At 47.7% G+C, this 27,954-nt stretch overlaps 1 protein-coding gene across 1 annotated transcript in view; it reads right to left on the reverse strand.

Moving 5' to 3' along the window:
• Window positions 1-27,954, reverse strand: part of LOC141194474 (60 kDa heat shock protein, mitochondrial-like) — a 135,066-nt gene that overhangs the window by 84,572 nt on the left and 22,540 nt on the right. Inside the window, exon 4 of the mRNA XM_073662404.1 lies at window positions 3,253-3,498. Within this exon, the coding sequence (XP_073518505.1) occupies window positions 3,253-3,498 (246 nt within the window). The remainder of the gene's footprint in view (window positions 1-3,252; window positions 3,499-27,954) is intronic.

The following is a 27,954-nucleotide window of genomic DNA, read 5'->3' on the forward strand; positions in this document are numbered from 1 at the left end:
AAAGAGTTGTCTGAGGAGATCAGAAAGAAAATTATAGACAAGCATGTTAAAGGTAAAGGTTATAAGACCATCTCCAAGCAGCTTGATGTTCCTGTGACAACAGTTGCACATATTCAGAAATTTAAGATCTATGGAATTGTAGCCAACCTCCCTGGACGTGGTCGCAGGTGGAAAATTGACGACAAATCAAAGACGAATAATACGAATGGTAACAAAATAGCCCAGGATAACTTCTAAAGCGATTAAAGGTGAACTTCAAGCTCAAGGAACATCAGTGTCAGATCGCACCATCCGTCGTTGTTTGATCCAAAGTGGACTTCATGGGAGATGACCAAGGAGAACACCATTGCTGAAAAAAAAAAAAGCCAGACTGGAATTTGCCAAACTACATGTTGACAAGCCACAAAGCTTCTGGGAGAATGTCCTATGGACAGATGAGACAAAAAATGAAAGTCTTTGGCATGGCACATCAGCTCTATGTTCACAGAGGGAAAAATGAAGCATATCAAGAAAAGAACACTGTCCCTACTGTGAAACATGGAGGAGGCTCTGTTATGTTCTGGGACTGATTTGCTGCATCTGGCACAGGGTGTCTTGAATCTGTGCAAGGTACAATGAAATCTCAATACTATTAAGGGATTCTAGAGAGAAATGTGCTGCCCAGTGTCAGCTTGGTCTCAATCAAAGGTCATGGGTCTTGCAACAGGATAATGACCCAAAACACACAGCTAAAAACACCCAAGAATGGCTAAGAGGAAAACAGTTGACTATTCTGAAGTGCCTTCTATGAACCCTGACCTAAAGCCTATTGAGCATCTTTGGAAAGAGCTGAAACATGCCATCTGGAAAAGGCAACCTTCAAACACGAGACAACTGGAGCAGTTTGCTCATGAGGAATGGGCCAAAATACCTGTCGAGAGGTGCAGAAGTCTCATTGATAGTTACAGGAATCGCTAGATTGCAGTGATTGCCTCAAAGGGTTGTTCAACAAAATATTAAGTTAAGAGTACCATCATTTCTGTCCAGGCCTATTTCATGAGTTTAATTTTTTTTTTTTAAATTCTGTGGAAGCAGGGTTGAAAAGCAATGTCTGACTTAAATTTGTTAATTTTCAAATATTTTTAATTTATTACTTTTGTCAGATTCAAGTTATTTCTGTGACCATTGTGGGTTTTTCCTTTCATTAAATGAGGGGTACCAACAATTTTGACCACGTGTGTATACAAAAATCTTGAAGTATACCAATTATAATCCTATTCACTTAAACTACCCCAAAATAAGAGTAGAGTCACCACTACAGTGACATTCACACAGTGTATGCTGGCTGGAAGGTAGTAGGCAGTAATAACGTGGCTGGTAGTGAACAAAGGAGCTGGGACCCTTTATTCCACCTTGGCCTTTTGGAAAAAGTAGAATGAGTGCTCAGTTGGGAATAATCAAGCAGACCATGCTAAAGCTCGACGATTTTGCAAAAATAAAAAAAACTGCACCCCAGTTCTACCAAGCCCTTTTTTGTGGCTTCGTGACCGATGAATAACTACAAAATCAACTTTAAAACTGCACTTGCAATATGTTAATTAGTGGGTGACTAGTCGGAGTGGTGTTTATTTCCTCAGACTAAACTCCCTCTCATCTGTAAGCTTGTGGGTGTAAGTAACATAGCTTGCAAGAGCAACGTCATCGCCATATCTTTGCAAATCTTACACAGTCGTCATTGAAGCCAGGGACTGAACACTGAGCTACACTGAGCTTCACTGAACATTCCCAGGGAGTAGAATGTTGAGTGAATAAATGAGATTTGCAAAGGGTTGGCATTGAGAGCAATCTTGCAAACCATGTCACTCGCTCACACAGAGGCGTGCTTAGATGATGAGAGGGAAGATTGGTAAGAGGAAATCAACTACCCCCGACTAGTCATCCATTAATTGAAATATTGCGAAAGAAGTTTTAAAGATGATTTTATAGTTATTCACAAACCTTAAAAAAAGGCTTGTTAGGATGTAGAGTGAAATAAAATCATGGTGGTGGATTAAAGCTGCTGGGTCAACAGATAGATAGATAGATAGATAGATCATGCTGACAATGTAGTACTACTTTTAATTAAGGGTTGACAGGACTGGCCAGACAGAGGGAGGAAATGGTGACAAGGAGGGGTCAAAAAGTCTTAACTGCAGTTTATGGAGGGAATGGCACAAAGGTGAGGAACCACATGGGACTAAATAAAAAAGGGGCACATGTGGGGTGTTAATTCTTACCTCCCTTTCTGCATGCAGTCTGTTTTCTTATTGTGCTGTCTGTCCTGTGCAGGAGGGGACGAAAGAGGATGCAGAGTAGATTGTAGGAAGATGCAACACATACTGACTGTCAACATGGTATGACTGTTCAAACCAAGCGCAGGCGCTCGGTGCCTCATGATGTGGCTAAACATTTAAATACACCTTCCTACCTGCTTGTTTTCCGACAATCTCCACCCACCCCCGCTTACATTGACAAACTCCGGCTTCATAGAGCAAGAGATGGATGGAGATAGATGGAAAACAAGCAGGTGAAAAGATGTATTTAAATGATGGGCCCTGCCATGGAGCACCGGGCTACTGTAGTCAATATGTGCTGGTGAAGGGGTGTGGAATCCCCAGTCTATCATCACCTTGACTTACAGACTGTGTGCACGCTAATCTACTCTATCAACCCAGTCATTTTGTGCTGAGAGTCCCATTAAACTGCCATCCGAGCTATGCTCTGGCTGTGTGGGTAGGAGGGTTAACTGAGGCATTGACATTGCAATCTAGAAAGCAGATCACAGCCCCTGCACAGCTCACCTCCTGAAATTTCTTTCCTGCGTCTATGAGGAGTTTTCTAATCCACGCATAGCTTCTCTGGCTGCTGTCGATATGGCTTGAAATGCTCTGACCGATTGCAATTTGCTCTCCCGCCTATACTGCCAACTCCACCAATGACAATAAGGGGGAGGGGGAAGCTAAAATAAGGTTTTTGATTTTGTTAAAAATAAAAACCGTGTTGACCTCAAATAGTGAATTAATTTGGGTAATCAACCAGCCCTAGACCAATGTTGTCCCTATTTTTCACATACAATTCAGAAGAGAGGGAGTAAAAAATAAAATTGTATTACTCTAGAACTCTACACTGGTCAAAAGTGTAAAAATTACCTTAAATCTATGAACTCCTAATAGCATCTGGGTCAAATAAGGAAGAGGAGAAAGCAACAGATAAAAGACATTGGTCTATAATTACCTTTAGCACGGCTACACCATCAGAAAGCTTAGCCAGTCTCTCATTCAACTTTTCCTTTTCATATTCACTAGTTGTAGATTCTAATTGTTCTTGAATTTCTTGAATTCGTTTCTCAATTTGAGCCTTGTCTCCTCTTCCTTTTAGAAGCATAGAATCATCTTTAGTAACAATAACTTCACCCACTTTTCCAAAGTCATGTGGCTGAATGTCTTCAATATTCAAGTTTAAACCCTCTTCCCCAAACACCTAGTAGAAAGAAAAAAACAAACATTACCACAATTAAGTAGATGAACACATACTAACTAAATAATTACAGTGTATCTACTTGTAAGCAGGTACCAGAATGAAGCAGCAGAGACACAGGCGGAACAAAAGTATATTTCTTTCAACAACTAAAATTAATTGTAAAACATGTATTATATGGTAATTTCTTCACAACTTTTGACGGTAAAATAAGCAGTAAAACACATAACAGAATAAATTAATCAACCTTGCTGCATTTGGATGAATCGGAGTAGGAAGTATAGCCCTGTACACTTCAGAATTCATTTGGCTGCTTCCGTCACATCAACAAACACTAGTGACCCAGTGCCATTGGAAGCCATGCATGCCATCACACTGCCTTGACCATGTTATAAGGAGCATGTGGTATGCATTTGATAAATGAGCCGCTCCAAGCCTTCTCCACACTTCTTCCAATTTTTCTCTGCCCTTTGTTGAATCTGTCCAAAGAATGTTTTTTTCATAACTGGGCTGGATTCTTTAGATTATTTTTTTTTGCTATCTCTAATCTGGCCTTTTTATTTTTAAGGCCACAGCCCCACGATCAGTATTTTTTCACAGGAGTGGGAGCCAAAACAAGATGAGGAACAATCGTAGAAAAAGTGTAATTGAAGCAAGTCACCAATTATGCACTTGTCTCCCACTCCTGAGAAAAAATACTGACAGAGTTCTGACCAAATACAGATAGTGGGGTAGTGGCCTAAAGCTGATTAAAGGCTTGCACCTTGTGGTGAAACCTCAACTTAAGTATTCTCTTTATGGTAGACTTAAATACTTACTTTCTGGAGAGTGTTCGCACTAGGGTGGATGTTGTGAATGGGTTTTTCTTCACCATGGAGAGTATTCTGCGATCATCCACTACTGTTGCTTTACATGTAAAACCAGGCCTTTTTGAGCTCACCAGTGCAATATTTTTTTATTTGAAGAATGTACCAAACTGTTGATTTGGCCATTCCAAATTTCTGCTAAATCTGATGGGTTTTTTTTTTTTTTTACAGCCCAATGATGATCTGTTTCTCTTCCACTGAGAGACAGTTTGACCACATCTTGTGGGTTCACAGCAATAGCTTTCAAATGTAAATGCCACATCTGGAATCCGCTCCAGACTAGTGTTGAGCGACCGTGCTCGGATAAAGTTATCTGAGCATGCTCTGAGCACGAGTATTCTTGGTGTGCTTGGCTAATATGTTTGACTCCCCACGGCTGCATGTTTTCCGGCAGTATGCAGATGCAACAAATGCGGGGATTGCCTGTTTGGATAACACGGAATCCGAGCACGTTCGTTCAAAACTACTCCAGACCTTTAGATAGTCCATGCAGCCCATTAAAGAGCTTTTGAGATTTTTGTCCAATTACCTTTGATATCTAAGAAAAGAAGAAAAAAAAGGCAGCTACATATTAAAGAGCTGTAATTCCTAAACCCTTACACCAATTAGGATGTGAATACCCTCAAATTAAAGCTGAAAGTCTGCACTTTAAGAACATTTTAATTATATAACTATCTCAAATTTAAGTTTTGGTAAACCGCTAAAATACCAAAACTTGTGCCACTGTCCTGGACCCAATTGTACATCACATAGGAGACACTGCGACCGTTACCGGAATGGGCCAGTCCCAATGTTGGCACTGGAAAGCGACAGGAAGTAATCCTTCATTATATGCCCCGCAGCATTAAGTAGTGAACATTGCATGTGCGTGCTTACAGTGTAAGCATGAATTAAAGGGCCAGCAAAATGGGGACACCGGCCCAAGCACTGCAGAAGTCTGGCAAATGGCAACAATGGTGTAAAATAATAAACAGAAAAACTATATAAATTTGCAATTGCCATATTAATACTGACACACACAAAGTTAACACTTTTGTTTATATTCCTTCCCATAAAGAGTTAATAAAACTTTGATAATTAATAAGTAGCCCAAAATGGCGCCACTGAAAAAGACATATGCCGAAAAAAGAATAATCAAGCCCTCAAATGACCCATGAAGCAGAAAAAAATAAATTGGTTATGGCAGGAAACAAACTACTAGAACTACCACAAACATTTTCTCCAGCTATGCAACAGCAATTTCTGGGAATACCAGGGCTGTGGAGTCGGAGTCGTGGAGTCGGAGTTAGTTTTGTTTGGAGTCGGAGTCGGTAGAAATGTACCGACTCCAGCTTTAAAAAAAATGTATTAATATTTTATAATTGAACTTTCATATGAATTTTATAAATGTTACTCAAATATATATGTTCTATCAAACTATGAACAACAGTGATAAGCAGTTCTGCTGGAGATAAGAGACATTTCTTACTTCTTGTGTATCACTGTTCTCCACTTCCCTTATCTAATCTTATACTTGGTTAACCTCATGCTGCCCCAACCCCCCTACTTACAATATATGAAACTGAAAGTGAAAATGTGTAGCAAATTCTTAGTAGCAAAGCGCCTCCTCTAGACTAGATGTTTACTAGGTGTGCGTCTTCCAAGCATCTCACAGCTGCTACTCAGAAGAGGAAGACTGTAAGAAGTATTATCCTTTCAACAAACTTTGCATCAGTTAACAGTGAGTACATGAGGAATAACAGTATTACTGACCACTATATCAGTTGTACGACCTGGCAATAATTTTGTACAATTGTATTTAAGAAAAAAATTGTCATTTGGATTGTGAATGCAGAATTAAAAACCTGAGAACGTCAAAGAAGCGTCACATTAAATCAGCTGTATTTGAACATTTCACCATCACTCAAGATAGAAAACATTATGTCTGTCAGTGTATGACAAACGATCCAGACGAAAAAAAATGCTGGGAAGCCAAGATCCGTGCATATTCAGGCAAAGATAAAAATGCTCCTACCAGAGCTTCTAATCTAAAGAGACATTTACAGCGCTTTCATCCAGAAGTACTGAAAGCAGTGGATGAGAAAGACTGCATCCAAACCAATAAACCAGTGCCCAGCTCTTCCAGCCAAACAAAGGAGCAGAGAACTTTGCAGCCATCAGTTGCAAGATATTTTGTCAGTGACAAAGTTACTGTGACAATCACAGTAGATACATTTAAAAAAACAGATCATAGAGCTTGTTGTAAAGGATAGTATGCCCATTTCATTATTTTCACGACCAGCTTTTGTGTGTCTGAATGGGGAAATGGCCTGCAAGCTTGGTGTTTCTCTGGAGAGAGAGAGAGTATTAGAAAATTAGTAATCAAAGAAGCTTTTAAACAAAAGGAAGAACTTAAAAAAAACTCTCAAGGGACGCTTTCTGTTTCTTAAAATGGATGCCTGCACACGTCACAGAGTGAACTATTTTGCCATCAATGTCCTATTTGTTTGTGACAAAAATGAAATAGTTACCAAGACATTGGCAGTAAAAGACACCAAAGCTCATCACACCAGTGAGTTTCTCCAGGTCTTGGTGGAAAAGGTTCTGCAAGACTATGAACTTAAAAAAGAGCAAGTTCTTTCTGTCGTAACTGACAATGCTTCAAATATAAGTACTATTAAGCTAATGAATGAGAGTAATGATGGTGACCAGCAGCTAGAAGAACATTCTGGGTCCACAGACACAGAAATGTTTGAAATAGAGGAACACAGTATTGTAAATGAGGAGCAAACTGAAGTTGCTTCAGATGAACAGCAACATGATAGTTTAGATGATCTTGTTGAAACTGTGTCAATACGTTCTTTCATTCATCACATGCGCTGTGTTGTGCATACGCTACAGCTGGCTATAAGAGACAGTCTGCAAGAAGGACATACTGCTACACTGATTGGCAAGGTGAGAAAATTGGCTACTGTTGCCAGAACCCCTAAAGTTGACTCAATTTTGAAGAGACGTGCTGGAAAAGGGCAATTATTGATCAAGCCACACGATGGGGCAGTACTTACTTAATGATTCAGCGCTTCGTTGAACTGAAAACCTTTCTTGTAGACATGGCTAACCCTCAACTGACGCTAAATGAAAGTCAGTGGAATCAGGTGACTGAGCTGGAAAAATTGCTAGAGCACCCATTTACAGTGACTAAAAAATTTACAAGCAGAGGACTTAACTCCAGGTATTTTCTTAAAGGAGTGGAAGAACCTTATGTTTCGCCTGTCCCAAAGAGGAGGGTTAATTGCAAGTGGCATTGCTACATCAATGAAACGGAGAGAGGAGTTACAATTACAAAATAACATTCTTTTGGCAGCTGTTTATGTAGATCCAATGCATCGGATTCTTCTAGATCAGAGGTTCCCAACCTTTTTTGCACCAGGGACCGGCTTTAAGCAAGACCAGTTTTCCATGGCCCGGTGGGGGTGGGGGCGGGGCTTTGGTCATATGGGGGTGGGGTTATGGAGGGGTGGAGCTGTATGGGGAGGATGCTGGCGGGACCTCGGTGTACAGCGCTGCTAAGTAGCAGCATTGTACATTGAGCGTCAGTGTATACAGCGCTGCTGCTTAGCAGCGCTACACACTGAACACCGGTACCGGGAGCCGCGTCACTGAAGCCAGTCTGCTGCCCCAGCACGCCCCACATAACATGTTCTGCCGGGGGCGTGTCAGTGAGGAGAGCCTGCCGCCCCACCCCGTCAGGAACACACCATGCTGTGCAGGAGGGCCGCGTCACTAAGACCCGCCCGACGCCCCACCCAGTCCTGCATAATGTTCTCTGCCGGGAGCTGCGAGCTGTCACGGCTATGGCAGAAAACATTATAAATCCACACAGAGCGAGTTCTGACCAGGCGCAGGGCCGCGGAGCTAGCTGTCAGCGGCAGGGCCGGCTCCAGGTTTTTCTGGGCCCCGGGCGAAAGAGTCTCAGTGGGCCCCTTTAACACATACCACGATTCATGATGCAGAGATACGGCGGAGAAATATATATATATAGTACAATGCAAAGATTTCACTTCATGAGTGATATCTATTGTAAATTCTACAATAGCACAGAAACCGGTGAATCGCTCCACACAGAATAGTGGCCCCCATATAAGGCTCCATACGGAATACTGGTCCCCATATAACGCCCATACGGAATACTGGCCCCCATATAACGCTTCATATGGAATACTGGCCCCCATATAAGGCCCCATACGGAATACTGGCCCCCATATAAGGCCCCATACGGAATACTTGCCCTCATATAAGGCCCCATACGGAATACTTGCCCCCATATAAGGCCCCATACGGAATACTAGCCCCCATATAAGGCTCCATACGGAATACTGGCCCCCATATAACGCTCCATACAGAATACTGGCCCCCATATAACGCTCCATACAGGATACTGGCCCCCATATAACGCTCCATACAGGATACCGGTCCCCATATAATGCTGCATGCAGGCTGTTACCCCCACATAATGCCCCATACAGGCTGCCCCCCCCCCTTATAATGCTCCATGCAGGCTGTTCCCCCCCACATAATGCCCCCATACAGGCCCCCCCCTTTTAATGCTCCATGCAGGCTGTTACCCCTCACATAATGCCCCATACAGGCTGCCCCCCCCTCTTTATAATGCCCCATGCAGGCTGTCACCCCTCCTCTTTATACTGCCCCATGCAGGCTGTCACCCCTCCTCTTTATACTGCCCCATGCAGGCTGTCACCCCTCCTCTTTATAATGCCCCTAGCAGGATGCCCCCCCTCCCCTCTTTATACTGCCCCATGCAGGATGCCCCCCTCCCCTCCCCTCTTTATAATGTCCCATGCCTCCATACATTAAAAAAAAAAAAAAAAAATCAAATACTCACCTCCCTTCTCCTCACCTGCTACCTGCTGCCCGCTGCCCGCCGCTCGCTGCTCGGCTCCGAACTCCAGCGTTGTCGTTTCTTCCCGCTCAGCGCTCCCTGTGACGGCTCAGGGGAGGGCGCGGTGTAAAGACGTCACCGCGCCCTCTGACCTGAGACGTCACAGGGAGCGCAGAGCAGGAAGACAGCTGATCTGCGGAGGCACGGGGAGAGGTAAGTATCGGGCTGCCGGGGCCCTGAGCAAGCGGCGGAGAAGGGCGGGCGCTGACACCGCTCTCCTCCGCCCATAGCCCAGCGGGGTGCGCGACCGCCAGTGGGCCCCTCTGCCTGCTCAGAGCCCCGGCATTTGCCCGGGTGCCGACGCCGGCCCTGGTCAGCGGCGCCGCGGACCGGCTGAAAAACCCCAACGGCCCGGTCCTGGTCCGCGGACCGGCGGTTGGGGACCTCTGTTCTAGATGATCAACAGCTAACTAAAGGAAAAGAAGCTCTGTTTGAAATAGCAGTAAGGATGAAAGGGTTGCAGAACAGTCAGGAGGAACAAGAAGAATTTGGTCGTCCTGCCACATCTTCACCCTCATCATCAACTGATGAAGAATTTAATTTTGAAAAATATTTGGATCACAAGGACCGTGCAAAGCGTTCCCGCATAGAAGAGTCATCCCCATCAAAGAACACAGCCAATACATTTCAGCTGAATTTTTCATGTGCACTAAAAGAAATTGAGAAATTTGACCGTTCATCAAAAATAACAGTGCAACAAGCGATTCCTCTGTATCCTGACATTGTCAGAGATGTTGCCCGAGTGGTTACTGCTTTGCCACCAACCCAAGTTAGTGTAGAGAGGTTGTTCTCTGCTCTCAAAATAATTAGATCAGATTTGAGGGCATCCATGAAGGAGGATCTGACAGAGGCAATACTTTTTCTGAGGACAAATTTATAGATTTCTTCTTATTAACTGCATAACAGTGTTTCTTGCATATTTACTTACAAGAGTTTAGAAAAGTTTATAAAAGTTATTTGCTATATTCTAATTGTATTCTAATAAATATAGTTTTTGCTCTAAGTGGTCTGATTACTTATATGATGGTGAAAAACTGAATAAGCACGATGTTAATATTTTACAACAGTAAATTTATTGTTACGAATTGGCCATTTATGAAGGAGTTGGAACCTGATAAAATCCAGGAATCGGAGTCACAACTGTGGCTTACCGACTCCACAGCCCTGGGGAATACGGTAATAAATGTAGTCAAAAGTTGGCTAGAGCTTTAATATCCCAACAAGCGCAACACCATATTCCAAAAATAAAAAATAAAGCAGGCCATATTTTAGACACGACGAACATTACAACTGAATTTCAAAAAGATCACATCCTCAATTATATAACTTAGACAATCTTCCTAATAATAAACCCTCCTCCAATGACCCAACACCCAGGCCTGATCAGTACATGTCTCAAGCACAACATCCCTCAATTACAACAATAATCTCCACTTTGGATGAACCTTTAAACAGATTCTGAACTGGCATTGGCAACTCATTCACTAGCAAGTGGGAAAAGCACTGGCCTGGATGAGCACACTGTTAAATTTTAGTAGACCACACTGCCCTTCATTTCTCCCCTTCTGTTGGAGGGATTTAATTATGCTTCCAGTACCAACCCCTTTTCGCCCTCAGACCACAGAAGCACATGTTGCAGTACTCCCTAAGCTGGGTGGGGATCTTCAGCTATGCTCAAGTTACAGACCTATATGGCTGCTGAATGTAGATCTGAAATTCTATGCTAAAATACTAGCAGAGGTTACCTTTGCTTACAGAAAATATACATTTGGACCAGGTGGGCTCTATCCCTGGCCAGGAGGCTAGCAACAATACTCAGAAGACTATTGATATTATACAATATGCTCAATCATGGGGTATTCCCCTATTAACCCCTTAACAAACAATGACTGAAATAGCCTGTCATGAGCGAATGTCAGTTCCCGCACCATGACCTGCTATGTCCGTGATTACTTTAAACTGTCACTGCGTGTAAACATGCAGTGACAGTTCACTGCAGAAAGCGGTCAGTGACAGCTGAGCAGCACGGAAAGAAGTGCAGGGATGCATGCAGTCGGTCCTCACACTCAGAGGGCTGTGATCGGTCAGTCAATCTAACTGATCGATCACAGCATGATCGCGCAGAAGGTGCCGAAATATCAGCACCTCCTTCCCACTTAGAGAAGGATCTCAGGGCTGCCAGCGGCTGAGCTCCTGCACTAAACAGCCAGGAGAGGTGTCAGCCCCACCCCTGACTGTTTAAATACTGCAATAGAGCGCGATCGCAAGATTTGGGAAGCAGCCAGAGGGACGGCAAGCAGATCTGTGCCACCGCGATGTCACCAAGATATGGAGAGCTTCTTAAACCATGCATTATATCGGCAATCAAAGTAAAAAAAAAATAAATAAAAGTCCCATGAAAAAACTAAGTAGAAAAGTAAAAAAAAAAATAAATTACAAAATAAAATGTTAAAAAAAAGTACACATATTTGGCATCGCCTTGTCCGGAACACCCCGATTTATAAAAGGGTCACACTAGTTAACTCCTTAAGTGAACGATGTAATAAAAAAAAAAAAAAAAAAAAAAAAGGGGGGGGGGGCAAATTATGTTTTTTCATCACATTGCTGGAAAAAAAGTGGAATAAAACGTGATCAAAAAACGAATCTAAATAAAAATGGTATAGTTGAAAAAGTCGTGTTCCGCAAAACACTAGCCGCCATACAGCTCCATCAGCGGAAAAATAAAAAAAGTTATAGCTCTCAGAATAAAGCGATAAAAAAATAATTTTTTTCTATAAAAAAAGTTTTTATTGTGTAAAAGTGGAAAAGCAATAAAAATGTTTTGTTTGTTTTTTTACATAAATGAGGTGCCACTGTAATCATACTGACCTGAAGAATAAAGCTGACTTATCACTTTTACCACATGAGAAAAGACGGATTTTTGTAAGAACTTACCTGTAAAATCCTTTTCAGCGAAGGAAGGAAGGGAGACACAGATCCATTACTAGTGGGTAGGCGGAGCCCCACAGGGATAGATCACCTCAGATTTATAAAAAAGTGACGACCGGCCCCTCCAGCTTAGGCTCCTCCTACTCCCATGTTCTCCAGTCCGTACACAAGCTAAGGAAGAGCAGACAACACCAGCAGAACAGTACAACCCCTTCTGAAAAATTCAGAAATGTGAGAAAACAGGTTATGCAAATAACAGCAAGAAAAAACACAGTCCTAGGTACAACTCACTGGACCTGACAACTGCGATGAGCTGGCAATGCTGGAAAAAAGCCCTAGTGCGCCAACCCAAGACCAGATGACCGCCATCAGGAAAGGGTTGCGCCGCATCTAGAAACAAAAATATACTTCTGCCATGGGAGGGTGCTGTGTCTCCCTTCCTTCCTTCGCTGAAAAGGATTTTACAGGTAAGTTGTTACCAAAATCCGTCTTTCAGCAGTAGAAGGGAAGGAAGGGAGACACAGATCCATTACTAGTGGGACGTCCCAAAGCAGTCCAGAACTCGAGGGTGGGAAACAGTGGCAGAATCGCCAACACCCCAACAACTAGGCAAGCACGCAACAAGCGCCAAAACTAGATAAAGAGATAATCTAAACCACCGCCGCCTGCAGGACCCTGCGTCCCAAGGCCGCATCAGCGGAAGCACTCACGTCCACTTTATAAAATCTAGTAAAAGTGTGAACGGAGCGCCAGGTAGCCGCCCGGCAGAGCTGCGCTGCCGAAGCCCCCTGAAGAAAAGCCCACGACGAACCAACAGCCCTCGTGGAATGAGCTCGGACAAGGCTCGCCCTTGAGCCGATACGCTTCCAGGATAGCCAAACTTATCCACCGAGCTATAGTGTCCTTGGAAGCACGCTGACCACGTCGACGACCAGCAGGAATCACAAAAAGAGAGCCCGACTTCCGAAAACCTTGCGTGATTGTAAGATAGAACTTCAATGCCCGCACCAAATCCAACGAGTGCAAGGCCCGCTCCTTTGGACTCTTCGGCTTCGGACAGAGAGAAGGTAACACTATCACTGATTGACGTGGAAATGCGACACCACTTTAGGTAAAAAATCTCCACGGGTACAAAGCACCACACGATCCGGAAGAAATTCCAGAAAAGGTGGCGAGCAAAACAGTGCCGCCAACTCCGAAACCCTTCTCAAAGAGGTGACCGCTACCAGGAAGGCCACCTTCCAAGAAAGCAAGTAAAGCGTAGCAGAATCCATAGGCTCAAAAGGCCCATGCTGAAGAGCTTCCAGGACTAGATTAAGCTGCCAAGGAGCCACAACCGCCCTCCGAGGCGGAAACTGACGAGCAACCCCACGAAAAAAAGAACACACGTCCCTACGTGAAGCAATAGCCCTTCGAAAAAGCGCAGACAGTGCAGATACCTGACCTCGCAAGGTACCAACTGCTAGACCCTTGGCCAAACCATATTGCAGAAAAGCCAAGAAGTTGGGGATGGAAAAAACCCTCGGGTTCCTTGACGATCCAGAACACCAAGAATAGAAAGACTCCCAAGTTCTGTGATAAATCCTAGTCGTAGCTGGACCTCTGGCCGCCCGCAAGGTAGAAATAACCTCGGAAGAAAAACCACGACGGTTCAAGATCTCGGTCTCAAGAGCCACGCCGTCAAACAAAGGGACTTCAGGTCCAGATGGCGAATGGGCCCTTGGGTTAACAGGTCCGGGCGAAGAGGCAGTGGAAACGGAGGCGCCGCCAGAAGAGACACCAGCGTCGAATACCACGTCCTCCGTGGCCAATCCGGCGCTACCAAAAATGCCGATACTCGTTCGAGTTTCATCCGACGAATCACCAAAAGGAAGTAAGGATACTGGCGGAAACACAGATCAGCTCGAACTGGTCCCACGGGGCCACTAGAGCATCTACCGCCACAGCCTCCTGTACCTGGACATGAACGTCGGAATCCTGGCTTTCAGCCTGGATGCCATTAAGTCCACTTGGGGAGTCCCCCAACGGGAGCACAGCAGTGCAAAAACTTCCGGATGGAGACTCCCATTCCCCCGGATCCACCAGCTCGCGACTGAGGAAGTCCGCCGAGATATTCAGCACACCTGGGATATGAATCGCGGAGATGGCTGGAACCCTGGACTCGGCCCAAACCAGGATCAGAGAGACCTCCATCAGGAGTCTGGAACTCCTCATCCCGCCCTGATGGTTGATATACGCGACACCCGTCGCATTGTCCGTCTGAATCCGGACCGGCAGACCGCTCAAAGGGACCGTTCAATGTCGGAGGCAGAGAAAAATTGCTCTCAACTCCAGAATGTTGATCGGTAGAGACGACTCCTCTGATGACCAGACCCCATGAACCCAGAGGTCGTTCCAAACCCCCCCCCAGCCAGTCAGGCTGGCATCGGTGGTAATCACCGACCACCTTGGGAGAAGAAAGGATTTCCCCAGGGATAGAGTTTCCGGACGTAACCACCATCCAAGAGACTCTCACACCCTGCGGGAGATAACGACAGAGCGATCCAGTGAAGACGGCGATTGATCCCAACTGGTCAGAATAAGATTTTGGAGATCCCGGGAATGAAATTGTGCAAACGTTACGGCTTCCATTGCAGCCACCATCAGACCCAGAAGGCGCATGCATTCCCGAAGGGACATTGCCATCGCCGACCTCATAGCCTGGACATGGCAACGAAGGTTCGCTTGTTTGTCCTGAGGCAGGGACACCACTGCCCGTACTGTGTCGAAATGCATCCCAAGAACAGGATTGACTGCGTCGGTTCCAATGACGACTTCTTCCAATTGACCAGCCACCCGAAGTCCTCCAGGTGCTGGAGGGAGAGATCGCGAGCAGTCATCGCCTCCTCCGCTGTGGGCGACACAATCAACAGGTCGTCCAGGTAGGGTAGAATCGTAACTCCTTGTTTTCGAAGAAGCGCCATGAGTGGCGCCAGAATCTTTGTAAAAACCCTGGGTGCCGAGGCCAACCCAAATGGTAGGGCCACAAACTGGTAATGGGCCTGACCTATGGCAAAACGTAGGAAATGCTGGTGAGCCCTGCCGATAGGGACATGCAAATAGGCGTCGCGGATGTCGATCGACACCAAGAAATCGTACTGCGACAGGGCCGCTACGACAGAGCGGAGAGACTTCATACGGAATTTCCGGGTCCGGACATGAAAATTCAAATCTTTGAGATCCAGAATGGGGCGAAACTTGTCCTCCTTTTTGGGGACCACAAAAAGGTTGGAGTAAAACCCCCCTTCCCCGGTCCCCTGGCGGAACCGGAACCACCACACCCTGCTGCAGAAGAGTGTCTACCTCCCGCAGCAGTGCTGCAGCCAGCTTGGGCTCGGACGGGGTGCGTGACTGACGAAACCTGTCCGGGGGTCGAGAATGAAACTATGAAATAGCCTGCCAACATAACCCGCGTCACCCAGGCGTCCGAAATGTGGGACGCCCAAATCAACCTGAATTGTAGCAGACGACCTCCCACCCGAGAGCCCTCGAGCGGATTCCTGGCGTCAGTTCGCCTTAGCGGGCTTTTTGTCAACCTCCTGTTTGTCCTGACGGAAATGTTGCTTCCAGGGAATACGGGATTTCTGGGTGGACTTCTTACCGGAAGACGAGGGACGACCCGATCTCCAAGAAGGCTGACCGAACCGCCCCCTGGTCCGAAAGGACCGACGACCACCACTGGCACTTGACCTGCCAGACGTGGAAGCCACCGCCTTACGGTGAGGCAAGGCAGCATCCTTAGCCTTGGCCTAGCAATCAGCTCCGTGAGGTCCGAACCAAAAAGATGACTGCCTTTGTACGCTAGACTAAGCAAACCTTGTTTGGATACTGCGTCTCCAGTCCACTGTTTAAGCCACAGTGCTCTCCTGACTGTGACGGCCGAAGATTGAGCCCTGGACAGAACGGAAGTATTATCCAGTACTGCGTCCCTTCCAACAGCTGGAAAAGTCTTACCACTTCCGACAGCAGAGTTCCATCCTGCCATGCCGTCCGCAGCTGGTCCAACCACCGCAGAGAAGCCTCACCGGCCCACATGGCCCCCAAGGCCGCACGGAATCCATGACCCGCGGCCTCGTAGATGGACTTCGCCGCTAACTCCGTTCTTCTGTCCAGAGGTTCCTGAAGACTGGCCTTCCCTTTAACAGGAAGCAAGGAAGATTTGCCAAGCTGAGACAGAGGAACGTCCACTTCAGGGGAGGGAACCCAATTAGCGATAGTCTCCGTGGCGCAGGGATACAAGGCATCAAAAAACCGCATCCACTGGAAGCGTTTATCCGGACACAGGCGTTCCTTCTCCACTGCCTCGTTAAGTTCATCATGCGCCGGTAATGTTGAACGAGCCCGACGCGACTCCTGATACAGCCGGGCCGACTTGCCAGGCTTTGTCGGCTCTTCAGACAGCTGTAACGCTTCAAGCATGGCTCCAATAAGAGCATCCATGCGGCCTGAAAGCGAACCAGAACGACTCTGCCGATCCTAATCCTCAGAATCGGAGATTTCACCAACCGAGCTTGTTGGTGAATCCGAAGCCTCCGATGCACTGCGCGGAGGAGACCGCACCACCACAGTCCTGTGGCGCTTCTTGCCTCGTGGCGTCGGTTGCGATTTAGCCGACACCCAATGACCCAGGAGGTTAGAAAGACTGTCAATGGAGCGGGTGAGCGCCTCCACTTTAACATCACTAAGGGTCGAACTTGACGCCGTCAAAGACCTGGGTGTATCAGAAACGCGAGACCGATCCTGAAACGGATCGGGAGAGAGGTCCGCGCCCCCTGGTCCGACATGCCTCCCACATCAGATGCCAGCATGTTAGAATGAGTATGGTAACCTAGGGTGTGCAAAATAGCAAACACAGCCTGTTTCCACAAAAAAAACTTTTTTTTTTTTTACTTTTAAGGCACTGAAGGTTTAAAACTCTCCCCTAGAGAGAGTTACCCCAGCCCTGCAGAGCAAAAGTTAACCTAACAAACTGGGGAGAAGCTCCCCCTGATCCAGAAGCGTGCACCCCCAGAAAGAGTTAACAGCCCTGTTGAGTAGACCCCTTTCAGAAGGGGTTAATGCTGCTGACACAATAAATACCTCACTGCCTTAAGAGGTCAGAGAAGTGAGTGTCCAGAAAAGTGCTAGCGGCAAATAGCACCTTGCCTGCCTTAGCAGGTCAGCCAAGGTGCTCTGCAATGGAAAGAAAAAAAGGGAGCTTCCGCCTACAAGCAGAAGCGACTCACCAGTGAAGCGGTGACTGCTCCTTCTGAGCTGTGTGGGCGGTGAACGGGGAGCAGAGAGCAGGAGGTGCACGTGGAGAGAAGCCGGAAGGAGGGAGAGGGGCGGAGAGCTCAGCGCGTGCTAAGCCAGGAGCTTCCTGTCAGAACTACAATGACAGGAAGCCGAACAACGTGAAGCCCCGCCCCCCGAGCTCACTCACAGAACCCGCGCTTAGAGAGAAAGCGCGCGCTCTCCTGAAGGCTTCCTGCCTAAAAGTGATGGCAGGAAGCCAAGATAATAAAGACACGCCCCCCGTTCCAACGGAGCCGTGCTCCTCCGTCCCTGCTCCCCAGCCCCCAGGGTCAGAGAATGCAGCGGTGATCCTCATACACCGTCTGCAAATACAGAAAAGCAGACAATCACCACATGAAATAACGGCGGCTGCCGCAGCAGCCGCTAAAGCACTCACACACAGAGCACTTACCCCGCCGTGCGCCACAGGGACCCCCAGGGATGTGTGGCGCTGTGGCCCTTGCTCCCCCCACGGCGGAGCGCGGAGGGACCCCACAGGCGGTGTGCGTCTCTGCCAGGAAGCGCCCTATGTCCCCCGGGGCCGGCAGGTTTCTGCGGGGACCTCCTTAGGGGGTAAGCAGGTCTGCCAGGGGAGGGCAGGGGTCCCGGCAGCGCCGAGACCCCTTGAGACCTCTAGACCACGGGGGGTCCAGGTCTCCTTTGGTAAAAATAAAAAATCTTCTGAGAAGCAGCAAAGGCAGCGACTATCCTCTGCGACCTCAAATTTTAGACTGGAGAACATGGGAGTAGGACGAGCCTAAGATGGAGGGGCCGGTCGTCACTTTTTCTAATCTGAGGTGAACTATCCCTGTGCGGCTCCGCCTACCCACTAGTAATGGATCGGTGTCTCCCTTCCTTCCCTGATGCTGCTGAAAGACAAAATAAAAACCAAAAAAATTCCCGAGTTGCTGGTTTTTGTTCATTCGGCCTCCCCAAATATTGGAATAGAAAGCGATCAAAAAATGTAATGTGCCCGAAAATGGTAAGAATAAAAAAAAGTCAACTCGTCCTGCAAAAAACAAGCCCTCACATGACTATCAGCAGAAATATGGAAAAATGATAGCTCTCAAAACATGGTGATGCAATTTATTTAGGTTTTTTTTGCATAAACTAAAGAGTGTTCTACTGTGTGAAAGCAGCCAAACAGAAAATACACCTGGTATAAATCTGTTATCTCTGCAATTGCACCGACCTAAAGCATAGTGTCGTCTTATCACTTATGCCTCACGAGGAACCGCGTAAAAAATAACTAAAATCAATTCTTCACCTGCTGTTGATTTGTTCATTCTGCCTCCCAAAAGATCGTACTAAGGCAAAGCTCACATTTATCCTGCGTTCTGCATCGGGGTTTCTGTCTAAATATGCGATTCAGGCGAAACCTCGGACGGAAGATTCCCTATAATGAGGCAGGTGGAGACGCTGTGGACTCAGTCAGGCCTATGATCCGGCGGTGTCTGACTTTTTAGGCTTGCATAAAAGCATGGTCACATCCACAGTTTTGTGCACTTCGGAAAAGGACATCGCTGAACAGAGGCCAGACAGAGTACAGAGTACAGAGTAACTCTGCTGCCTCATCATAGTGAATGGATCCCTCAGGGGTTCCATCTGCACCACATCACTCGGAGATTTAAATGGAAACCCCAATGTAGGTCCTCATCATGGGAACAGGGATAAATGTGATCCCAAAACATTATGTAAAATGTTCCCAATAAAAGCTTCAACTTAATCCACAAAAAAAAAGCAAGTCCCCATTCGGGTCAGTCAATGGAAATATAGGGGGCTTCAACGTTACTGATAGTACAAAGGCTCTGGAAAAACACTATGGCTCCTTACCCCCTAAAAGAAATTAAGATAATTCTGTGCTCCCAAATCCAAATGTCCCTCTCCCTTCTGACCTCCAGTGTGCCTAACCCACATTTAGTGCCCACATGATTGGCAGGGGTATAATTTCCAAAACGGGAGTCCCTTAAGGAAAATCTGTGCTCCAGGAGGCAAATGGTGCTCTGTCCCTCCTAAGTCTTGCCGTATGACCAAGCAGTACTGTACAGCCACATGTGGTGTATTTCCACTTTCAGCAGAAATTGTGTGAAAATGTAAAATCTGAGGCTAAAACAAAATTTACAAAAATGTAATTATTTTTTATTCACTGCCCAGTTGTATAAAATTCTGTAACACACCCGTGGTGTCAATATGATCACTATACCCTTAGGAGCTCTCCAGATGCGATATGGCGCTTGCCAGACAATTTTGCCCTCAGAGTCAAACAGTGCTCCCCCACATATGGGGAATCTGCATGCTCAGGAGAAATTCCACAAGAAATTTTGGTGTTCATTTTCTCCAGTTACCCTTGTGAAAATAAAAAAAATTGTGTCTGAAGTAAAAATATTGTGAAAAAGTTAAATGTAAATTTTTTCCTTCTACATTACTTCAGTTCCTCTGAAGCACCTGAAGTGTTAATAAACTTCTTGAATGTGGTTTTGAGCAGCTTGAGGAGTGCAGTTTTTAGAATGATGTTACTATTGGGTATTTTCTGTCATAAAAGACCCTTAAAGTCAATTCAAACGAGATGTGGTCCCTAAAAAAATGGTTTTGAAAATGTTGTTGTAAAAATGAGAAATCGATGGTCAACTTTTAACCATTATAACTTCTGAACAAAAAAAAAATGTTTCAAAAATTATTCTGATGTAAAGTAGATATGTGGGAAATGTTATTTATTAACTATTTTCTGTGACTTATCTTCCTGATTTAAGGGATAACAATTCAAAAAGTTGGAAAATTGTGAAGATTTCAAAAATGTTGCCAAATTTCCGACTTTTTTCGCAAATAAACGCAAGTCATATCGAAAAACTTGTACCAATATCATGAAGTACAATATGTAACAAAAAAAAAACAAGCAATCTCAGAATCAGCAGGATTCGTTGAAGTGTTACAGAGTTAACTCAAAGTGACAATGGTCAAATTTAAAAAATGAGGCCCGGTCAATAACCTACAAAGTGGCTCTGTCCTTAAGGTGTTAACACGGTCACTGGACGCTGAAAAAGCATTCAGAGTTTCCTGGCACGCTATATACTACTCCCTTAAAAAGCTTAACATAGAAGATCTTTTAATTTTATAGCCAAAATAACCGTAATCCATCATCTAGGGTAAAAATAAATTAAATTGTATTCATCACTGAAGAATATTAGGATTGTACAGGTGTACAGTGTACAGCTGTAACTGGAAACTTTTGCAACAAGCAGAAGGGAGGGGGTAGAGAGACAGTGACGAGCATAGTACAGCAGCCCCTACCAGCAACTGTGAGATGCTATAGGAAGACGCCCTGTGGACCCAGGCCATGCGGCAGTTCCTTTGTGTCAGACAAGTATAATTCAAAACCAAATTATCCCAGCGATAAACCAAATAGATTTTTGGAGTCACATGGACATGATGAATGTCACCCTAGCTTCTAGCACAGTCTAGCGCGTCGAGATGGGGAAATACATGACACAGCCTCTGAAACCCCTAGGGCCACTGTGTTTGGTCTCCACGCGTAGCAGGGGCCCAGCTGGATCCGATGACACCAGAACAGACTCCATAGGACCATCCATTAAGGAAGTATAGCCCATTTCAGTTTTTGCAGTTTGTAGAGCTGAGTGAGACCATGGATGGAGATTTAGGTACAGCCAGAGGGCAGGAGGGGGGGAGCAACCCAAAGGGGTTAAGAGCTCCCGCAGCTATAGCCCAGTGTCTTTTCCCTGGGAGGTAGAGACGACACGTCGTGTAGGTTAAGTCCTGCAACAAAAGGGGATCACAAGCATCCCATGCAGCAGCACCTCCACCACAAGCCAGGCCTGCCATCTGACTGGTAACTGACTCTTAAGATCTGCTTATATCTTTTGTTCCACTACTATTGTGTTTGTATATAGCGTATTGTCAAGCGTGCCCTTAAGACGATTAAATATATAATTTAACCTTGGGCTGCTCTTTTATCTCGATCCACGAACCTTTATGTCCATTGTTCGGTCCAACGAACATGCTACCGGGGCTAGTTTCTGGTCCGATATAATTCCCGCTATATCTAATGGAAGCTGGTGGCAGCTCTTCCAGGCCGAGAAGGTTCTGCTTCACTGGGGCTAGTGAAGGGGCCTCTCAGCCTGTCAGGGGTGTGAGTGTGGTGCCACGTCAGTGACAGAGTGGGCCACCTCTTCTCACTCCCGGTGCCTTCCTGTACCCATGTGGACAGGGGGTGTCTGTGTAGAACTGTACCGATCTAACCTTACGTATCCTCGCGGGGGTGCGGAACGTCACATTGGAAAAAAAAGGGCAGATTCGTGTCACATGATCCTTCAGACGTAATTGTGACGTAAGGTGGGTGGCGGATCCTTCACAAGTGGTGGCAACAGTGGGGTTCTGTGGGATCTCTCTGGTGCCATTCTTCACAACTGGTGGCAAGCTGTGTGAAATCTAGATAATAGTGCGTGTGAGTGTGGAACGCATACTCACAGACACTGCCAGTAGTAGCTTTTGCTGTTGGGGTCTTTAAGCTCACCTCTAGACAGTCTAAGCACAAATACTGTAAAGTGTGTGGGTGCATCAGGTTGCAGTTCGATGTTAGTAACCATAGAGTGCAAGGATGGCCAGTGGCACCAGGGGCAGAACCAAGTAGATGGCCAATGCTCCGTATGGTGCGGCGGAGGTGGAAGACTATGTCCCTCCAGAAGGGGAGTCCCGCCCAGGCTCCCCAGGGAGAGAGTCGCCGGCGGTCTGTCTTGCAATGGGCCACACCACCTGACCATTCCACTAGCCAGGCATGCTTGGATGACCTTGTGCAAGCTGCCCTGGCTAGTCTAAACCCTGGAGACAAGGCCACCTATGAGACCCTCCTCTCAGCAGCCGCACAACGTCGCCAGGCAGCAGCACGTCAGCGGGAGCATCAGGAAAATAAGCTTCGGTTTCAGCTCCGGCTGCAGGCCCCAGCCAGACCAGAGTCACGAAAATACAGGCAGATGACTTCCCCCTGCTGGACAAGGGAGGGGACTTTTACACTTTCTTGGTAAGGCCCTGGAAATCTTGGGGTACCTGCCTAGCGAGACCACCCTGAGCTATTAAGGCATCAAGCAGGCTCTGGTCCGGTAGTACAACTTGATCCCTGAGAAGTACCGGAAGGTGCTTCGGAGTACAGAGCAGAATCCTGCAGACAGCTGGGTCGATCACATGCGGGCCCTACTGAGAGCCGTTGATCAATGGACCACGGGACTGGAGCTCAACACCATCCAGTAGCTGAAGGAGCTCATTGCGACAGAGCAGTTTCTCAGGAACTACCCAGAGGACCTCCAACAGTACCTCTGTAACCAGAAGCAAAAGGGGGCCTCTGCCACAGCGACGCTTGCTGACAAGTGTTCCAACAACAGGACTCCAGAGGCCAAGGAACTTGGCGGCTGGAAAGGGAGTAAAGATTAATACCTGGGAAAGTCACAGGACTTGATACCTGGGAAAACTGTTGCTGTCTATGGGATTGGAGACGTCGAGCCAGCGCCAAGGTGTGGCTGGAGGGGAGTGTGGGAGGTGGGGGTAACTCCTAACATTCCCACGAGTGTTTTGCTTGGGAAAGACTTGGGGAGGCTAGTGTCCCCCTAGGTGGCCACTGAACACCCAAGGCCTTACCCTCCAGACAACATCATGCCCAATACTGTTAATGCCAATGTTCTTAACATGCCTACTGATGCGGATGTGCGGGTGGGTGATATATTGTATCCCTCTCCCCTCAGGTGGGAGGAAAATCAATCAAGTCAGCTGTGATAAGGCCTTAGAGTGTGGCCAGCCGGCATGCTGGAACAGTTTGTTTTGTCAGAGGGGGCAGAAAGCTGCGGAGGGGGAGCAATGGAGGGCAGAGCAGTCCGAGGAGAAGCAGGGCTCCCAGGTAAGGCCACATTGCAGGGTTCCACCACAACCAGGATGACAGAGGGCCAGGGTAGTCCGTTTAGACCGGCGACTTCGTCAGAAGAAGAGGAGAAGTGGGCGCTACCCGCGGTCACAGCGGCCATGGCCACTGTTACGCACAGTGGTGGCACCTGAGCCCCAGAGGCCCCTCGGGAGTGCGACGGAATCTCCCTTTCTGACTAAGTGGCTGCCGGCTCAGACCGAGGCCAGGAGACAGGTCCCGAGGAATTGACAGAATGTGTGGCAGTTTAGTCTATTCTGACCACCCAGTCAGGGGTTTCAGACAGCGTTAGAGACAGACGATGACCGCCTGAAAGCTCTTAAGGAGCAGGCGGCACTGCCTCCCACGGACTCAGACCTCGAGCGGGTGGTCTGGGGCCAAGGGCGGCTGTACCGAGTAACGGTCCAGCGAGGTGCACCAGAGGTTTGGCCCAGGGACAGTTAGTGGTACCCTATCCGTTCAGGGCGGAGTTGTTGCGAATGGCGTACGAGATGTCAATGGCCGGACATTTAGGGATCAATAAAACCAAGGCCAGGCTAGCCCAGCATTTCTACTGGTCAAGGATGGGGGCCCGAGGTGACTGCCTACTGCCTGTTGTGTGACACCCATCAGAGGGTGGGAAAGGAGGGGCTGCGCCCCAAAGCCCCACTGGTGACTTTGCTTATCATTTAAGAGCCTTTCGGAACGGTGGCTGTGGAATTGGTGGCCTGATGGCTACTCCCAGCAGCTCCGGGAAACGCTTCACACCGAGAGTAGTAAACTATGCCACCCGGTACCCGGAAGCGGTAGGCTTGTCATCCATTCGGGCAGACAAGGTGGCCACCGCCTTACTGGAGGAGATTTTCTCCCGAGTGGGCTTTCCCCGGGAAATTTTCACCGACCGGGCGGACCCAGTTCACAGCTGATGGAGTCCCTCTGTCAGCAAATACAGGCGCAACATCTGGTGACCAGCCCGTACCACCCACAGACCAACGGCCTGAGCGAACGGTTCAATAGCACCCTGAAACAGAAGCTTAAGATGGTCGACTTCCAAGGGCGCAACTGGGAGTGGTACCTCCCACACCTGCTATTTGCCTACCGGAAGGTTCCACAGGCCTTAACCGGATTCTACCCCTTTGGGCTCTTGTACAGCCGGCATGCACGGGGCCCCCTGGCTCTGGTGAAGGGAGGTCTGAGAAGGGGACTTAGCCACCCCTGGAGTGTCGGTCATCGAATAGGTCGTGCGTTTCTGTGACAAAATGCAGGCCTTGGGGCAGCTGGTGCACGATAGTATGACGTGAGCCCAGGCTAACCAGAAGCGATGGTACTACCAGAATGCTTGTGAAAGGATCTACCAGGTGAGGCAAAATGTGTGGGTACCGGTCCCCGTACCCCAGGACAAGCTTCAGGCAGGCTGGGAAGGCCCGTACCTCATGCACCAGCAGCTCAATGCTGTAATGAGCCTGTTTACCCTGGACCATGCACGGGGAAGGCCTTCCAAGTAAACATGATTGAGGCCTGCAACCTCCCGTGTGTAACCTGCCAGAGGAGCGGGAGGTGGAGACCCTTCCGGACATGTTCGTCCAGGTTAGGTCAGGTGGGACCATCGAGGACGTGGAGGTTTGCCACCAGCTGTGGTCGGACCAACAATCTCAACTGTGGGTAACCCTACACCCCTTCCGGGATTTGTTCAGCAACAAGCCCGGAAGTACAGTCAGCCGTTCCATCACGTGGACACTGGGGATCACCCCTCAATCCGGCGTTCAGCAGATCGGGTATCCCAGGAGGCACAACAGCACATGCGCCAGGAAATTGAAGAAATGCTAAAGCTGGGGGTCATCCAACTGTGCAGAGGCGCTTGTGCCTCGCCTGTGGTCCTCGTCCCAAAGAAGGACCAGACAACGAGTTTCAGCGTGAACTACAAGGGGCTCAATGCTGTCGCGGTCAACGATGCGTACCCAATGCTGCGCATCAATGACATGCTCGATCAGTTGGCTGGGGCCAGATACCTGACCATCATGGATCTGAGTCGGGGATATGGTCAGATTCCCCTGACCCCCGAGGCACAGGAACACTCTGCCTTTATCACCCTATTCAGACTGTACGAATCCACGGTGATGACCATCCGCTGAAAAGTGGTAGGGGTATTCTTCATGCCGAATGGCAACACTGATCAAGGGACTCAAGCAAATGCGGCCGCGCACCTGGATGACATTGCAATCTTCAGTCTCACTTGTAGAATCTGGCGCAGGTACTCAGGCGGATCCGCCGGGCAGGCTTAACCACCAAGCCGGAAAAGTGCCAGCTGGGTATGAGCAAGGTCTACTACCTGAGACACCGGGTAGGTGGGAGCGCTCTAAAGCCAGAGCCCGGAAAGGTGGATGCCATCGCATCCTGGCCCACCACCAGGACCAAGAAACAGGTGATGTCCTTCCTGGGCACCGCCGGGTACTATAGGAGGTTCGTCCCTCACTATAGTAGCCTGGCGAAGCCCCTGATGGACCTCACCAAGAAGAAGCTGCCCTCTGCAGTCAATTAGACAAACGACTTCGAAGGCCTCTCCCCGATACTGCAGGCAACCGACTTTACGAGGCTGTTTGTAGTACAGACTGAGGCCAGTGACTTTGGTCTCGGTGCTGTGCTCAGTTAGGTAGACACTACGGGCCATCAACACTCTGTTTTGTACCTGAGCCGGAAGCTTCTGCTGAGGGAGGTGGCCTGTTCCACGATGGAGAAGGAACGTGTGGGCCCTGCAGAGTCTGCAGCCATACTTGTACGGACGCCAATTCATTGTGGAAACCAATCACAATCCCCTCAGCTGGTTACACACTGTATCCAGCACGAATGGGAGGTTGCTACGCTGGAGCCTCGTGCTCCAGCAGTACCACTTCGCCATTCGCCACAAAAAGGGCCGCGACCATGGCAATGCCGACTGCTTATTCAGACAAGGTGAAGTTGCAGATGGGCGCATGGGGGAACACAGTGTGGTGCTGCACCCTAGCGCCCTCTAAAGGGGGCGAGGTGTTTAGAATATTGGGATTATACAGGTCTACAGTGTACAGCTGTAAATGAACACTTTTGCAGCAAGCAGAAGGGAGGGGGCAGAGAGACTGAGTACCGAGCAATTCACAGCAGCCCCCACCAGCAGCGGTGAGCTGCTACCGGAAGACCCCCTGTGGACCCAAGCCATGCGGCAGTCTTTTCCCTGGGAGGTCACGAAGACACATCGTGTGGCATTAGTCCTGCAAAGGGGACCACAAGCCTCCCATGTGGCAGCCCCTCCCCCGCAAGCCAGGCCTTCAATCTGACTGGTAAGTGACTCTTAAGATCTGCTTATATCTCTTGTATCACCACTACTGTGTTGGCATCTCTGACCATTATGTATGTATAACCCTTATGCATATTGTGTATTGTCTAGTGAGCCCTTAAGGCAATTAAATATATAATTTAATTTTGGGCTGCTCATTTATCTCGATCTACGAACCGTCACATCCGTTGTTCGGTCCAATGAATACGCTACTGGGGTTGGATTATGGCCCGATATGATTCAAGTTATATCTAATAGAAACTGGTGGCAGTTCTACCAGGCTGACAAACTTCTGCTTCACTGGGGCTAGTGAAGGAGCCTCTCAGCCTGACAGGGGTGTGAGCGAGTATGGTGCCACGTCAGTGACAGAGTGGACCACCTCTTCTCATTCCCGATGCCTTACTGTACCCTGTGTGGACAGGGGATGTCTGTAGAACTGTACCAATCTGACCTTACGCGTCCTCGAGGGGGTGCGAAACGTCACGTTGGTGCAAAGGGCAAATCCATATCACGTGATCCGTCGGATGTAATTGTGACATCAGGCGTGTTGCGGAGTGTGGAACCTTCACAAGTGGTGGCAGCAGTGGGATTCTGTGGGATCTCTACTGCTATTCTTCACAAGTGGTGACAACGGTGGGATTCTGCTCGATCTCTTTGGTGCCATTCTTCACAATCATCAATCATCATTTACAATCACTAATTGAAGGAGACAGGGGTGTCCCATCTCCCCCTCCTACACATCCTTGTGATGGAGCATTTATCATAGTCAATGCCTGACATTAAAAGGAATCTGTAACCCACTAGGACGTCTAAAACCTACAATGGGCATACAGGTGATGTTAAACTAGTCCCATCACCTGTATGCCTCATATTAGTGGTCTTGTTATTCAGACATCTTATTTTATATTCTTATGCTAATGACTCCTTCCAGCCCTGGGGCATAGGGCGCTTGGAAGAAATCCCCGCCTCCAGTCTTCATTATAATAGCACCCCCTCCCCTGCAAATCACACTGCCCTGTGACATGCAGCTGCAGCTCCGTCACAGGGCAGTGGGCGTAATCCCACGCCTACGCCCTGTACAATGCACACAACTTCCTTCCTTCCTTCTATGGGCAGTATATACAGGGATCTTCTGCGCAGGAGAGTCACTCTTATTAACATTACTTACTATCACCGGATTTCTCTTTTGTCTTTGCTGTTAAAAATT

Source organism: Phyllobates terribilis, unplaced genomic scaffold, assembly GCF_046119375.1.
Source record: "Phyllobates terribilis strain yellow unplaced genomic scaffold, ASM4611937v1 Scaffold_72__1_contigs__length_7157903, whole genome shotgun sequence".
Lineage (NCBI taxonomy): Eukaryota > Metazoa > Chordata > Amphibia > Anura > Dendrobatidae > Phyllobates > Phyllobates terribilis.